Raw genomic sequence first — 15930 nt, 5'->3', positions numbered from 1 at the left:
TTTATTTCCTAAATGGTCTTCACTTTTCCCTTATCAAAATCCTAATAGAATTATCCTTTCAATCTTCTTTTTCTTTTCTTTCCCCTTATTCTTGCACAAAAATTTTCAATATTTGGATTGTTAATTATTTTTCTTTCCCCTACCGAATCGCTCCTCCGTTCCTTTAATTCCTATCGGTGCTTAAATTTGTCATCATTATCAATCGTTACCTTTGCCAAGAATCAATAAGTGCATTCGTTTCAATGATTAGATCTCGTATTTCCATAATGTCATCATTCCACGCTAATTTTTCAATTCAATTAATCAATTTTTTGATTTTGTCAAATCTTTGATAATCTTGCCAAAATCTTAATACCAACAATTAATTCGTGTGAAATTGTTGTTCGAATGACCAGATTTAGATGAACCGGATCAGACTTGATCGTGGTGAAAGGTGTGTGTTCTTTACCAAGTGAATAGGTGGAAAATCATGTGAAGTTCAGGGCCACACGGTCTTCCACACGGGCATGTAGACCACACAACCATGTGCCCTATAAATCTTTGGCTAGTTCGTGAACCACATGGCCACAGCTTTTCCACACCGTCGTGTCCCTCATATGGGGTAACTTTAGCCTGTGTTACACGATCGTGTACCCCTCCCACACGGTCTTAGCCTTCTAAAACGGCCTGACCACACAACTGTGTGACCCCCTTTTTATAGTTTTTCCTAGAAATTTATGATATGTTCAGTTTAGTCCCTATATAGTCCCCAAATTATTTTTAGAGTTTTGTTTCACTTAATTGACTCCATGATATTATGTATATGTTGGAATCTGTAATCTGATTGACTGAATTATTACTGTTATATGTATGATATGTGAATGATACATGCCTACTGCCACTGTATTTTTTTATAAACTGGTACTGTTATTTCTGCCACTGTATTATTGATTGCATGTTCAACATGTCTACTATTACTGTTGAACCGAATACATGTTAAGCATGCTACTATTTTATACTGTTCTATTACAAACATGACATATTGTATTGTTTGGGTTGGGACAATATGAACGAAGGAAGTACTGAAAGTTTAATAATCTACAAACACTTGTGGTTCATCCACAACTTACTAGTAGCTTGTCTGCAAAATTTTTATTTGAAAAAACTAGTGGTTTATCCACAATGCGGTGTGTAAGGATGGATGAGTCCCGGGGAACTTTTACTGTGGTGTGTAGTGGAGTTGGGTAGGATCTCTTTTGATAAATTGAAATTGCATTCCCATCATAAGCATTTACATGCAAAACTGTGAAATCTGAGATATTATATTGATGAGTTGATCCGAAAAATCGATACTCTAATTTTCTATTCGATTGTGATTCTTCTATGAGTTGTTATTTCGTATGTTTTGTCTATTGTCATGCACTAATTTCCTTGTGATAGGACTCACACTGAGCTTCTTAATCTCACCCCTTTTATTTCTATCTTTACAGATAACTCACCAGGTTAGGACGTAGACACGACATCCGAAGGGCTCAGCTCTGATATTTTTTTTATTAAAAAGTATCTTAGACTTTATATAATTCTTATTATTTGGACTTGTATTGATTTATTTGAACTATGGCGTGAAACTTAAGTTTTGGGATTATTTGACATGCATGACATTTAATTTGATTATGAGGATATTAAAACATGGGTTTTGAATTAACTATTCATTAAAACTATTTTAAGTATCACTTTTCCGTTGTGATTTCACGTAAATTAGATTTTGAAAAGTAAATAAAATGAAAATAAACTTTTGCTAAGTAAAATGTAAAACCCATTATTTTTTGGAAATTATATGTTTTAGGGAAAAAAAGATAACATAATAAGTTTTCTTCAGAAATAAAATAATATTTTAAAACAACTGTTTTATAAACTTTGTTAGTTCTACTAGGCGATTTTGTTGGCCAATGTAACATTCTGAATTCGACCATAATGTCTAGACCGGGTTTGGTAGGGTTTCAGTTTAAATAAATCTAAAAAAAATAAATATAATTATTTCATAAAAATATATAAAAAATACAGATAAATTAATGGTAGACTACACCATAGGTCATCCAACTATTGTCCCTTTTCTTTTTTGGTCACCCAACTATTAATTATTTTAGTTTGGTCACCTAACTAGTGCCTCTTTTCTTTTTTGGTCACCCAACTAATCGAGATTGTTTTTTTTATTGTCTATTTTTCGTTAAGTGTCGTTAAATCTTTGAAGGAAGAGTGACGTGACAGTAAAAAAATTGGTTATTAACAAATTTAACTCTCAAGTTTTACATGCCATTTAGTCATAATTTTAAAAAAGTAACCCTTAAAATTTACCTTCCCCTTTTGCTTCCCCCATTGCCGCTATCATTATTGTCTCCACCTTTTTGCAAAAAACAAAAGTTCTCTTTTTTTCTTTTTGTAAAGGGACTTTGATGGAGAAAGGAAGCGTTGCAAATAAGTGAACAGGATGTGTTAGAAGAAGATAGAGAGAGAGATTGGAGTAGATCCAGTAACACTAAGCGCAGTGACAGGTGGTGATCGGTAAGGTGAAGAAAGGAAAATATGGCTGACGATAAGGCTAAGAAAAGAAAATAAGTTAGGAAAATTCCAAGGAGAATCCTTTGAGAGTTCAAAATGCTAAAAATGCCAAAAGTTCTTTCACCAATTGGGAAAGGCTCTTATTTATAGTGTTTCAAAAATAAGAGTTACGAAGCTAGTAATTAATATGACTAATGTAATTAGTTTTCAGTTACAATTGTATTAATGATTAAGAAGGAATAGTGAAAGGTTTTGTTGGTGATGGTGAATAATGAAGAAGAATTCACTATGTTTCAGAACGAAGGGACAAACATTCAACATTATAGGAAAAAAAGGTAAGAGGAGAAATCTTAACTACCTTTGTATTTGATCCACCAAGCCAAGCTCTCCGAAATATCCCAAAAATGAAGATAGCCCAATAACTTGTAACACCCTCACCCAACCCATTTGTCGAATCTGAGTAAAGGGTGTCACAACTAAACCTGTTTCATGTACAAAGTATAAACACATTACTCTAAGGGCAAATTGTATTATCTAAATATTAAATTAAATTTTACATTAAAGAAAAATGTCAAAAATAAGGTTTTGATAAAGAATGTTTTTCAATTTGTTTCGATGTACATGAGTGTGTTTCTTTTGTCCATGATTGTCGTAAATGAGTTCACTGGGCGACATGAGATTGGATGTGCGTCCTTAAAAAGTGGGGTGACATGGGCTGTAAGAACTTTCAGTTCTTCAACTTGTCGTTATTGGGGGAGCAATTTGCGTGGCTGGTATCATCGTTGGACAACCTTGTTAGTCATTTCTTTAAGACTAAATACTATCCAAATTGTAGTCTTTTCGAAGCCGATGAGGGTGTTAGTAGTCCTTTATTTGGTAAAGTTTAATGGTGGCTAGACACCTTATGCGTACCAAAACTCGTTAGAGAGTTGGTAATGAGTGTGACGTTAGGGTTTTTCGGGACTCGTGGATCATTAGTGATGATAATTTTTATGTTGAGTCACTTCCTTTACCTGGCATAGAAGATTTTTGAGTTGTTGATTTGCTTAATGTGTATGGGTGCTCATGAAATAGGTCGTTAGTTGAAGGTGGGTTTTTGCCAAGTGATTGTGAGCGAATATGGCTAATCCTGATTAGTCTCATTCTTCAACCGAATAAGATTATATGACATTTTGCTCTTGATGTTCAATATAGTGTAAAGTCAGGTTATAGATTGGTAATGAACTTGTATCCAAATTGAATGATTTAGTTCAAAATGGGCCTTGGGAATATGTTTGGCAACTGAGCATTCCTCCCCTAGTGAAGGAGTTCATATGACGTTCGCACCATTTTCAATCAGTTACAAGTCAACTTCTTGAATAAGTATTTTGCTCAAGGTGGATTGTAGGGAAGGTAACGGGGATGAGGATGCCAAGTTTGCCTTGATGTGTTGTTGTAAGGCATAGGGAGTGTAACACTCCTTACCCGATCCGATCATTGGGTTTGAGCTACAGGATGTCATATCTGTTTCCGGAGAAACTACAAAAATTAACATTCAAATTACAATATAATACATTCAAACATAAACATTTCAAACCATGGGCATGATATACAACCTTTCTTGGGTCTTATATGCCTACGTATGTTCTAAAGTTAGCACGAAATCGAATAAGAACCTATTTGTAAAAGTTACAAAACTTTGGGTCGATGTTGCAATGTGACATACTGACTTGGCCTTGTTGTGATGTTGGGGTTTCTTATCACGTCATAGCCTTAAGTTCAGAGCTCGTCGCGACGACCATCGCTCGATGTCTCGACGTGCAATCTATTTTTGGTACATTTAGGTCATTTGGTACCTATTTCATGCCTACATTTTAAACTCTATGTTTGGTGCATAATTGCCCAACTAAACCTACACAAAATCAACAAAATTACATGCCAAAACTTTGCATTTAACCATTTCAGACTTTCCTATCCATTTTAACTTCTAATTGACATCAAAACATACCAATTCAATTTACTCAAATTTAATCTATTCAACTATGATTTTAGCCATTCCATATCATCATTTTATTTATACCATTTCATACTCAAACATACCATTTTCATGCCATTCACAATGTCACAACATGCTACCAAAACATACATGGACAATAGGCATTAACCTTATCAAAGATCAAACATTATAATAGATTCAACTAAAACTATCATTTAAACATTTAAAATACTATTGAATCATTAATGGGATAGTGTGAACTTCTCAACGATCCTCTTGATGCATTCTGAAAGTTGGAAATTTAAAGGAAAGAAAAAGCAATGGGGTAAGCATATCGAATGCTTAGTAAGTTCATAGCATTAAACAACTTACCTCGATTTACTATCTAATACGATAAGTTACTAGCTTGACAAGTTTGCCTAAACAAGGCAATCATATATTAACAAGGTAAGTTTAATATATAACCATATCATATAGTAATTCAAACATATACCATTCCAATTCATATGCAAATTTCATGCCAATCACTTTCCAATACAATATAACATGCTTGTATTCATGTTAGCACCTTAATTCAATATACATATATACTATCTTGCCATGTAACATACATTTCGTAGGCAATTTAGTTCGTTCCAATTATCACCTATAAGTATTTACACTTATACATTTCTTATCATCACTATTAAGCTCATATGTTCCATTTCATTTTAAACATTTCAACCATTTTCGAGCCTGATAGCTCTTTCATACTTATTTACCTCTAGGGCCCGTTTTCAACTTAATGCGTATGACATAGTATTTCACAATTCCAAAACATTCCATTTCAGTACCATTTAACCAATTTATGTATTTTTAACCTTATTAACCAGGAACAGACATGGTACAGATACACGGATCTGTCACCCCAGGTTGCTCGACAACGATGATGCTATAACGATATATAATACCACCCCAGATTACTCGACAACAATAATTTTCTCATCCCAATCAATCTGTCATCCCAGGTTTTCCGGCAATGATGACTCACAACGCAATATCTACCACCCCGGATTACCCGACAACGATGATTTTACTTAATAATATGACCATATGACATGCCAACTATATTCGACATAGTTCGAACAGCTAATAAGGTAACTAATAATCCAATTTCATTATAAGTTCGATTCTCATTCTATCGATCTCAATATCATCAATTCATAAATCAAGATACCATTTCATTCATAACATAACATGATTCGTCTCAATCCCAAGCCAATTTCACCAAGTTATACTATTTTCATTTTTATTCAGTGTAATCCCCTATCTCAATAATCAATCAAATTCACACCAATATGATTTGATCAATCATAAGCAACTACGAATTCATTAAATATCTCAAGTTGCAATTCATCATATTCAATTTATCATTTCTTTATGATTTAGTCAATATCCCACCTTTTGTACCAAGTTGCAAACAATTAAAATTACTGTCAAACATACACAAATTCATAATTCAAATATATAAAAATATAAATACAATCATACCATATGAACTTACCTGGTTAAATCAACAACCAAGTTGAATTGCAAAGACTAATTGATGATTTTGCCTTTTCCCTGATTATACTCGGTTTGGTTTAATTCTCGATCTATATAATAATTCGATTAAATTTCTCAATTCCAAACATCTTATATCATCCTATTATAATTATGAATCAGTTCAATTTTTATTTTTTGAATTGCCCTAAAATTTTGTATTATATTCAATTTAGTCCCTAAAATTGAAATTGCAATATCTTTCAAATTTGAGCTTCGATTTTAAAACCGGTCTCAATTACATCCTCATATGACCATATAATATCAATAATTATATAATTTTCACATCAATTTCAAATTTTAAACACTTTAGTCCTTATGTTCAAAAATAGCAATGACATTTTACAATATAGTCTTTTTTGACATCTAAGCGTAAAATCTAACCATTTAACACCAAATTCATCAAGAATTCATCAATGGAAACTTTTAGAAACTTTAATAGTTTTACAAATTGGTACATGGGCTAGTTAATTCAAGCTCCCACAACCTCAAAAATATAAAAATTACAAGAAAAAGACTAAATTGAACTTACAAATTGAAAGCTAAAATTTTTGAATGCTTTAACCCTAACTTTTCTTTTTTGTTTCGGTGATGGAGAAAAAGATGAATGAATTTTTTTCTTTTAAACTTACAATTAAATTATTTAATCTTAATTTAGTCTAATTAAACCTAATTAGATTAATGTTAAGCATGATTAACAAAAATAATGGCTTACAACCAATATCCACCACCAGTTGTCAAAATAAAGAGGGTCCAATTGTTCAATTAGTCCTTCATTTAATTAAAAATCTATAGCGATAAACTTTTGCAATTTAGTCATTGTACCTTAATTAACTATCAGCACAACAAAAATAAGGGACCAAACTTTAACATATTTTTATACTAACATCAAATATTAAATATTAATATTTTCGGGCACCAACATCGAAAATAGGGTTTCAAAACCATCGTTTCCTACACCATTAGAAAACGAGTTGTTATAGAGAGTTTGGCGCATTGCAAGGGTACATACTAACGAGGTTACTTGGACAGATTTCTTGTTAGGTCTGTTGGCAATGTTGAACAGTGATGCTAAGCGGTGGAGGCTTGTATTGTTGTGGCAAATTTGGTTAGCTCGAAATCCCATTCTCTGGTAGCATCGTGAGATTTCACTGTCCCAGATTTTTTATAGTACAAATTGCCTAGTTCAAGAATGGATGGTCGCCAACACGGTTTATTTGGCTGCCAAAGCTTAGCCAGCCTTTGGTGTGGAGAGAGTGGGTGAGGCTAGGGCTAGAGAGTGAGTTGGTATAGGAAGTGATATTCGATCCTTATTGAGACTGCCTAAGAGTACATGTTGGTAGCCACCTCCTTTTGGGTTGTTAAAATGTAATGTTGATGCCTCAACTTTTGCAGACGAACAGGCTATCATGATTGGTTTGATTCTTCGAAATAGCCGTGACAATTTGGTTAAAGGCCTTTCAACATTTGAGAGGGCAACATTCAACCTACATATAGTTGAGGTTTTCAACATCAGTGAGGCTTTGTTGTGGTTGAAATCTTGTCATCTTGACCATGCCATTATTGATTCGAATTGTGTGTCGGTTGTGCACATGTTGAATCGATCCGTTGTTGATAATTCAAAATTTGGCTTTTTAATTTTGGATTGCTTGATGCTAGGAACATTGTTTCAGCACTTATGCTTTTGTTGGGTGCATCAGTCGGCCAATAAGGCAACTCACTCGCTTTCTCGGGTAACCTTATTACATGCCAATCAGACCAAATAGTTTGTTTTACCTTCTTATTTCTTAGATTCTTTGAACGATGATAATTTAGTTAACTCGTCTGATGGGGATGGTGGATGATAAGTTATGGGTGTATGGGGTGAGCCTGATGGCTCAGGTTTAGTGTCTTCATTGTTACTCATTCTACCGTTTTGTTTCATTATTTTGGAATATACATGTTTTACTCAATTTTTTTATATTTCCAAATTATCCTTAATGAAATAGCTTAAATAACTTATTTTTACTAATTATCTATGAAAACCAAATTTCTTTTGATTATATGATCTTGAACCTTTCATGCTAAGCTAAAAGCATAGTAAAAAAACCTAAATTAATTAATTTTATTTTACATGCCAAACAAAACCTGAATTTTTTCCATCACATCTTTACCTAAACAAAGAACAAGCAATTAAGTTAATTAATTGCAAGAAACTTAATTTTGTTTTTAGTTTAGCATGGAAGATTTAAGATTCATATAATCATATTAAATATGATTTATTTGAGTTGATTTCGTTAAGGATAATCTAGAAACATAAAATAACATTTTAAATTTTAATAGATTAAATTAATTAAATTTCAGCTGACACTAAAGAGGGATAAAAAAAATTTCAACAAAATTTTTAATTTTTTTTGTGTTTTGAAATTTAAAATTTTGAGATTGAAAAAAAAATGGAATTTTTGGCAATGGGATAAACAAGTATATTTTAACAAATTTTTAATGTATTATTTTAGTTTCTATTATTTTTTTAGTTTAATCCTTAAAATTTTTTTTTACCCAAATCAAGACTTAAGAAAATGATATTTTTGGTGATCAAAATGAAAGCAATCTAAAAATGAGGTGACCAAAATAAAAGTGTAAACATGATTTGGCATGTACAATCTACCATTGTTAAAGATTTAATACTTGGTTGACTAAAATGAAATATTTTTTAATGGCAGTGACAAAATTACAAAAAAAAAAAAAATTTAAGTGAACAAAATAAAAGTATCCCAAAACGGAGTGGTGAATTGGTAGTTTACCATTAAAATATTTTTTAAAATTTATTTATTTTTGTACGGTCAACATGCCTGCAAGGAATCATTAAGCAATGACAACATTGTCTGACACAAATTGCAAATAGGAAATGCACTGCTCTTCATGCTATTCAATCATATGCCTAGACACAATTATACATACTTTTGTAGTTTGTTGATTGGGAGAGCACAAGTTGAGGGTAAACAAAGATTACTGTAGGGGGAATTCATTAGATTGCCAAAAGGAAGCAGTATCAATTAAGCATTAAATGATAAAATAAACGTTAATCTAACACTTACAGGTAAGATTGCATTTAAAGTTAAAAGGGATTGCATCGGGTCATTTTATATACTTGAAAACCATGAACAAATATTTGGTGTTATTCTAGAAAATAGAAAAGGGTATAGAAAAAGCCTAAAGTACAAGTAGCAGTGAAACAATCTACTATACATTAATGCTAAGGCCAAATATAAGTTGCTAACTTATACATTCTTTGTTTCTTAATTAATAGAATTGAAGAAAATAAAAATGGAAATGAAAATTGTTTTAACTATTACTGTGGAATATGTATTTTCAATTTAACAGCCCCCCAACGTCTCTAACTGAGAAAGAAGAAGTATTCTCGGGCATGTTTCCAGCATGGCGTAGCCCTAAGGTGAGGGAGACATCACCAGTAGTGGTCCCGAACCTTATGAGCGTAGAACCAATGTCACTGTCAATACCAGGCCTGGTGGTGGTCCCATAATCGGCTGAAACAATGCTGCCACGACGGCACGTGGTGGTGCCATCGACACCATAGGAAAAGGGTGGCGCCACCTCAGTGGCAGTGGCTTTGAAGGTGGTGGGAGGAGGAGGACCAGTAGCAATAATAGTGGTGTTGGTAGCACTAGTGTCGTGGTGGGTGCACTGTTTTGCTTGGTTTTCCGAGAAGTCTTGTCTATTGATTGCAATGAGTGAAGGGTCGTTTTCCATGGCATTGATTTCGGATCTTTTGCCTCCTGCTGCTGCGGTTGTTGGTGGTGGTTCTGACGGCGTTGATGCTGCTGCGCCTGCAGTTGTCGATGGCGTCGATTTCTGTGCACTGTTGCTGTTGTGTCCCTCATTATTATCTTCATCCTCTTCTTTAATCTCTTGTTGGTACATGTCTTCCACCATGGGTTTCCACAATCGAACCCTGGCATTTATGAACCAATTTGAAACCTGGAAATTATGCAAACATTCATTTCATTACAATTTAACACCACATGCATTGAAAATCCCTGGAAACGACAACAATTCAATGATTGTTTAAATAACAAGACAGTAAGCAGTGGTTACCCTTCCTATTTTATTTGTTTGGTTTTCATGTTAACAACTACTTAGCGTCCTTTTAACATTTAAAATAAAAATATAATTAATTATTATATAAAACAGAAGTACCGTACTTCATGAACCAATAGGTAATGTCTAATCGTCAATTTCTCACGTTTTGCCTCAATAATAATGCCTGTTTCTTACAGCAAAGCTCCAAGAAAACTTGAGAAATGTCTAAAAGCAGGAATGATTATTAAGGTGGGGTAGCACTCCATTTATGACCTCGAAATCACATCTTTTTACTTCAGAGTTATAGAAGACGTAGTGCTAGAGTTAGGTGTTTGTCTTTCCTAACATATGTACTTTGCATGTTACAGCAACAGCCACATGTTTTTGGCTTCCATGAAACTAATTAAACTTAACTGACATAAGTGTTAATTATATACCATCATGGTTGCTATATAAAAAAAAAAAGAATGAATATAACTATGGCGTAGTAAAAAAAGCAGCTAAAAGAGTTTACTGCTTTTTACTTTGAACTTTGAAGTACTGCAGAATTTATCTTAGGTTTATTTATGGGGATTTATCGTGTTGGAAGGGTAAATTAGGGGGGGGGGGGAGGAGAGACAATCAGACAAGTAAAAAGGAGGAGAGAGAAGCAAAGCTGCAAACATTTTCATGTCTCATCTGCTAGTGTACTTTGTCTCTGTATGCACTTTAAATATATAATAATAATCTGCTAAGTCCCCTCACCCATTCAGTATTTATCTCTTCCTATTTCAGAAACCAGAATCTATGTCGTGGGGTAAAGAATCATAAGGAAAGGGTTTCTTTATATCTAATTCTTTTCTAAAATGGAATGTAAAAAATTAAAAGAACAAAATTGTCTGAAAACAGTTAGGTAAAAAAGAAAGAAATAAAACCCTAAATCCATGCAAGTTTTTCTCAACTTCCTATGGTCTTTCCTTTTCACTTCTTCTTAGTTCTTACCAGTGTTTGGCATTATTGTAAGCTGTATGTTATGTCAATGTAAACATGTCTATTATTAATAAATTTAAGAGAACCAACCTGATTTTTCGATAAACCAGTCTGTCGAGCCAGCAGGAGCTTATCAGCGTCGCTTGGGTACCTGAGAGAAAGAGACCAGAAAATGACATCAGAGTCATTGCCCAATACCTTATAGAGAGCCACCCATTTTTCATTTACACCCTTAGATGGGATTGAACCCTTTGTTGCTTTCTTTTTTTTCCCTGCCTGGGCATGAGAATCTCTTCTAAGAGATGAAACATCATCAGCAACAACATCAGTTCTCTTTTTTTTTTTTTTTTTTTTATTCTTTCAGCTGATTTCAACATCTCTCACTATTTACATTTATATGACTTCTTAATTAGTATGGTAATAAAAACAAAAGAAAAGCAAAAAGGTTTTTTGTTTGTATGTTTGGGCATGTTCATGAATTATGACAATATGAGACTGTGAGAGAAAAATGGTCTGTTATGCCAATAAGGACTGCCATCTCTGTGAACTTATGCTTGAATAAAGTTGCTTTTTAATAACTAAATTCTGGGTCTGTGAGTGACAAAGTAAAAGCTATATAAAAGCTGAGAGGGAAATTAAGGGATTTTAACAGCTTTTTGGCAACATCCAGGGAGAGTCTGCATTATTGTTTTTCTCTAAACAGTAATCACAGAGGAGAAAAAAGAGTTGGATTTTGTGAAATAATAAATTGTCATTTATGTCACCATATAAATACTTATTTATGATAGATGGTGTTTCAGATTTTAGTGTTAGAGTAGTGTGAGATAATATTAATAAAGGCAATAAAAAATAAACGTACGGGTGAAGAAAATGTTCGAAAAGCCAGGCTCTTAAAATGTTGACAGAACGTTCAGGCAGCCCCCTTTGGGGTCTCCAAGCTTCTTGTTCCACGATTCCCATTTGATGGAAGGCTCTTTGTTGCCTTAAGCTTTGTTCCAACACCCTTAACCTCGGTGTCTCTCCCTTTGTTATGCCTGAGTTCCCAGCTCCATCTTTTTCCCCTAGTGCCTCACAGCTATGCTTCAATTGTGCTGTTATTGCATCTTTCAAACACTTGAAATGCCTTGACATTGCCTTCTTTGCAAGGGCTGTGTAAGGAACTGCTGCCCCGAAACCCATCACTAGATCAAACGAGTTCACCACCGTTTGCATTTGCTCACAGTAATGGTTGTACCTCCGGTCCACCTGCAAACCCATGAATTCCCTTGTTGTTAGTGTTGGTAATAGAGGAAAAAGACAACAATGCTGACTCCATGACATGATTTGACATCCTTCCTTATAATCATTTTGACATGACTAGGTTAAGTTAAACCCCAAAAGAATCTATGCATGAAACAAAGCTTGCTACAGTGACATGATTTGTTAATGGAAAGTGGAGGGAGAAAACAATATCCTATAGCCAATTGATGGGCTTGTGTGAGTAAACAAAGACAAATAGTATAAGAAAATGAAAGGAAAAGGAAACAACAACTCTTTTCTCCATTGTCAACCAAGTTATATTAATTATTACCTTTTCTTGCAATATTATTATGACGATGGGTATGTATGGTGCAACGCATATGTCACGTTTATTAGGATTGTGAACAAGCTAACTGATTTTTAAATTCATATTACGTCGACTAAATATCTTAAACACAACCACCAATACAATGTTCGAGACACGAAATTTAAGGAATAGAAAAATCGAAGAGAAGGCTTAATAAAAAACTCTACCACTAGACTTCCTATGGAGTCCTATTACACCTGCCGGCTTTGTTGCAATCTGGGTTTTCTTTTATTTTAAAAATGGTGGTCGGGATTTTCTTATTTGTGTGCTTAAAGGAGTAAAACAATAAAAAAGAGATTGAGCCTTTGACTATTGAAAGAGAGAGAGAAGATGAGAAAAGAGATTACATGCCTCATCAAGCATGGATAAAAGTTTGACCTTCCTTCTTTGATGTTCAATTCTATCAGTTGTTGATAAAGGAAGAGGGTCTTTTGTTGATGATGAAGAACCACCATCGCCGTTACTACCGGGAGGATTAAAAGTAGGGTTTGTGTTGTTTCTACCAGACTTGTTTCTCTTAAAGTTTCCTCTTCCAACACTACAGAATTCTTCCAACAATTCTTGAGCAGCTTTGACATACTTTGAGTTTCTCAACACATTAACCATTCCTAATGAGGATCCAAACCCAACGTGAACTTGATGGTTTTCCCCCACTCCACCTTGCAGATGATGATGATTATGGGTAGCCAAATTCTTGTAGTGAAATTGAGCAGCAGCAGCAGAAGAAGAACCCGCTTCTTGATTATAGTACATCCTCAGTTTTTCAGCTTTGGCAGCTTCCAAGTGTTGCAGAGAAGATGAGAGAGAAAGCGAAAGGCCTTGGCCTTCTATAACACCTGCAATTTGACTTGAGTTGTTTAGCTGGGAACCGGTGTCATCTCCTTCATGAGCACTATTAGGAACCCAAGTAAATTGAGGTGGAGATAGTACAGTACTTGTAGTACGGAAAGTCCCTCCAGCTGGACCAGATACATTAAACCCTTGAAGAGAAGTAGATGGGTTTGGAAGCAATATGTGGAGAGTATTTGAAGAAGATGATGGAGGAGCAGGAGGAGATGGTGATCTTGGCTGTGGATTCATCAAGAAAAGATTCATGGCAGCTGCTGAGTCGGCATTAAAGCTTGGTAACTGCTGATGTTGCTGTTGAGCTGCTAAAGTGTCACGGTTATCATGACTTTTTGATTCACCTACCAGTCCCAAACCCCCAACCACACCTCGCCTGTTGCTAAACCACTCGTTGCTATTACCCGGTGGCCTGTGTGCTCGATAATTAGGCTCTACGTGCTGGTCTAATAACTCGGCAGAAGCGGCCACACCTGTAGGGAAGTTGAACATCTCTGATAACATACCTTCGGCTTCATAAACAGGAAGAGCATTTGATTCGATCCCTACTAATGGTAGACTCGGCGGCTCAAAGCCTTGAACTCTTTGTTTATCTCTCCGGATCTGCCGTACTAAGTGTTGCTGCTGCTGCTGCTGTTGGTGTTGTTCTTGGTGGCTCATGGCTGATCTCTCGAAGCCATTGGAGAAGCTGAAGATGCCAGCAGCTGCTTGGTGGTGGTAATCTTGGGACATAGAATTTGTAGAATGATTACTCTTTTCTTGAAATGGAATTTGATGAAGAATTGATGGCGTGACTGGTGATGTAGCTATTCCCATATCAATATCTTCTTCTTCATGATCCTATATATCCTTTGCTTTGCTTACTTGCTCTCCTTCTGCCAACCCTCGAACTCTTCTGTCCTTCACCTTTTTTCCCTTCATTTATGGATCGGTAACCCATAAACAACAACAAATAAACACCCATCTTGAAATTAGTGTTGTTCATAAATAAACAATATTATATTATCAAACAAGAACGAAAGATATACAGAAGGAAAAAGAAAAAAACAAGGGATCAAAGTTCTATCTCTTCATTTGGTTGTAACCCTTTCATAAAATTGAGCTATGGAGTTCATATATGAAGAGAGTGTAATATAATTAATTATATACCATAAGCAGACCTTGTTAGAGTTGCAGAGTATGAAAGGATGTAAAGCTCTTAGACATCGTTTTCTCTTCCTGTGGTACTGAAAGCCTTCTTCAATTCCCTCACTCCTTTCTTTTCTTTTCCTTTCTCTCTCTCTTTCTCACTGTATCTGTGTGTCGTCTCTTTCTTCCTCTTTCTCTCCTTTTCTTTCCTCTTTGTTGCTCTTTGCAGTAGTGAGTTTTCTTTTCTTTTCTTTCTTTTTTTTTCTAAAGAAAAAAAACTCTCTTCCTGGTTGAAAAGAGGAGACGAAATATATAGACAAGAAAAAAGTAATAAAAAGGGAAAGTTATAAGGAAATGAGAGGAAAAAGAAAAATGAGGCTGAGGAAAACTGGCATCTCTTTCTCAAGAAAACATGTAATAATAGCCTTAGCCTCACCTAAGAGAGAGAGAGAGAGAGAGAGAGAGAGAGGGGGAGGAGAGAGGAAAAAAAGCAAATTTTAAAAGAAAAAAAAAGTGATCATAATGTAAAATTAAATAATTGACATAGGACCTCTTTTAGATAAAAAAAAAATATTTGGATTCAAGTCTTCATTCCATAAAAAATTCAGATTCAATTATCCTACAACATAATCGTTACTGCTAAAAGATAATGAATGTTTAGTGGTGAAGTTGATAGGTAATTCTTTTAATATATTTTTGTTAATTTATACATATTTTTTAATTAAATTTGGATTCAACATTTTAAAAAGAATTGTATTTAATCATCATATATCAAAAAAAGAGTTGAATTATCTTTTAATAAAAATATTGATTAAAATATTAAATTTTTAAATATGAATCTGTATTTCATTATATATTTTTAAAATTTTATGAAATATTTTTTAAATAATTTTATAATTTTAAATTATTTATTGACATAATATATAAGACAAATTGTATTATGTTAGTATGAAGTACACATGGACTGTCTTGAAAGATTAATAACCAAATATAATTAAAAAGAAAAAAAAATCAAATATACAAAAATACAAAAATAAAAAACTAAATTTATTATTATCCCTTTTTTTTCATTAATTACAAAGTATGTTTTGATAAATTTTGATTAGCAGAAAGAAATTGCTTTGATATTATGTTACCATTAAATTAATCTCAATTTTGATTATTTTAATATTTCAAAAGTGATTATCCAAATTAATAGATTAAGCTCAGT

The 15930-nt window shown here is 33.8% G+C and overlaps 1 protein-coding gene across 5 annotated transcripts; it reads right to left on the bottom strand.

Moving 5' to 3' along the window:
• Positions 1 to 9304: 9304 nt before the first annotated feature.
• On the bottom strand, positions 9305 to 15233 carry LOC107945495 (BEL1-like homeodomain protein 4). 5 transcript variants are annotated; one of them, XM_041108490.1, is made up of 6 exons: positions 14742 to 15178; positions 13685 to 14507; positions 13101 to 13585; positions 12003 to 12388; positions 11234 to 11294; positions 9305 to 10072 (listed from the first exon to the last, which is right to left on the bottom strand). In XM_041108490.1, exons 2-6 carry the CDS (start codon positions 14406 to 14408, stop codon positions 9446 to 9448), a joined length of 2283 nt encoding a protein of 760 aa, XP_040964424.1. In that variant the 5' UTR covers positions 14409 to 14507; positions 14742 to 15178; the 3' UTR covers positions 9305 to 9445. The 5 variants fall into 5 exon arrangements, with proteins under 5 accessions (XP_040964424.1, XP_016735017.1, XP_016735015.1 ...); XM_016879528.2 differs by having other exon boundaries at positions 14753 to 15177; XM_016879526.2 differs by having other exon boundaries at positions 13101 to 14507; positions 14753 to 15233.
• Positions 15234 to 15930: the final 697 nt, after the last annotated feature.

This window comes from Gossypium hirsutum, chromosome D12, assembly GCF_007990345.1.
Source record: "Gossypium hirsutum isolate 1008001.06 chromosome D12, Gossypium_hirsutum_v2.1, whole genome shotgun sequence".
In the NCBI taxonomy this organism is placed as follows: Eukaryota; Viridiplantae; Streptophyta; class Magnoliopsida; order Malvales; family Malvaceae; genus Gossypium; species Gossypium hirsutum.
Note: the sequence above shows the minus strand (reverse complement) of the source record. Positions and strands in the feature narration are given on the sequence as shown.

Excerpts from the sequence above, each read along its gene's own strand:
- LOC107945495 (XM_016879526.2), bottom strand. The coding sequence starts at position 14,408 with ATGGGAATAGCTACATCACCAGTCACGCCATCAATTCTTCATCAAATT. Across the intron at positions 11,295-12,002 it reads TTCGAACATTTTCTTCACCC|GTACCCAAGCGACGCTGATA; the intron begins GTACGTTTATTT and ends TCTTTCTCTCAG. Across the intron at positions 10,073-11,233 it reads CTGGTTTATCGAAAAATCAG|GTTTCAAATTGGTTCATAAA; the intron begins GTTGGTTCTCTT and ends CATAATTTCCAG.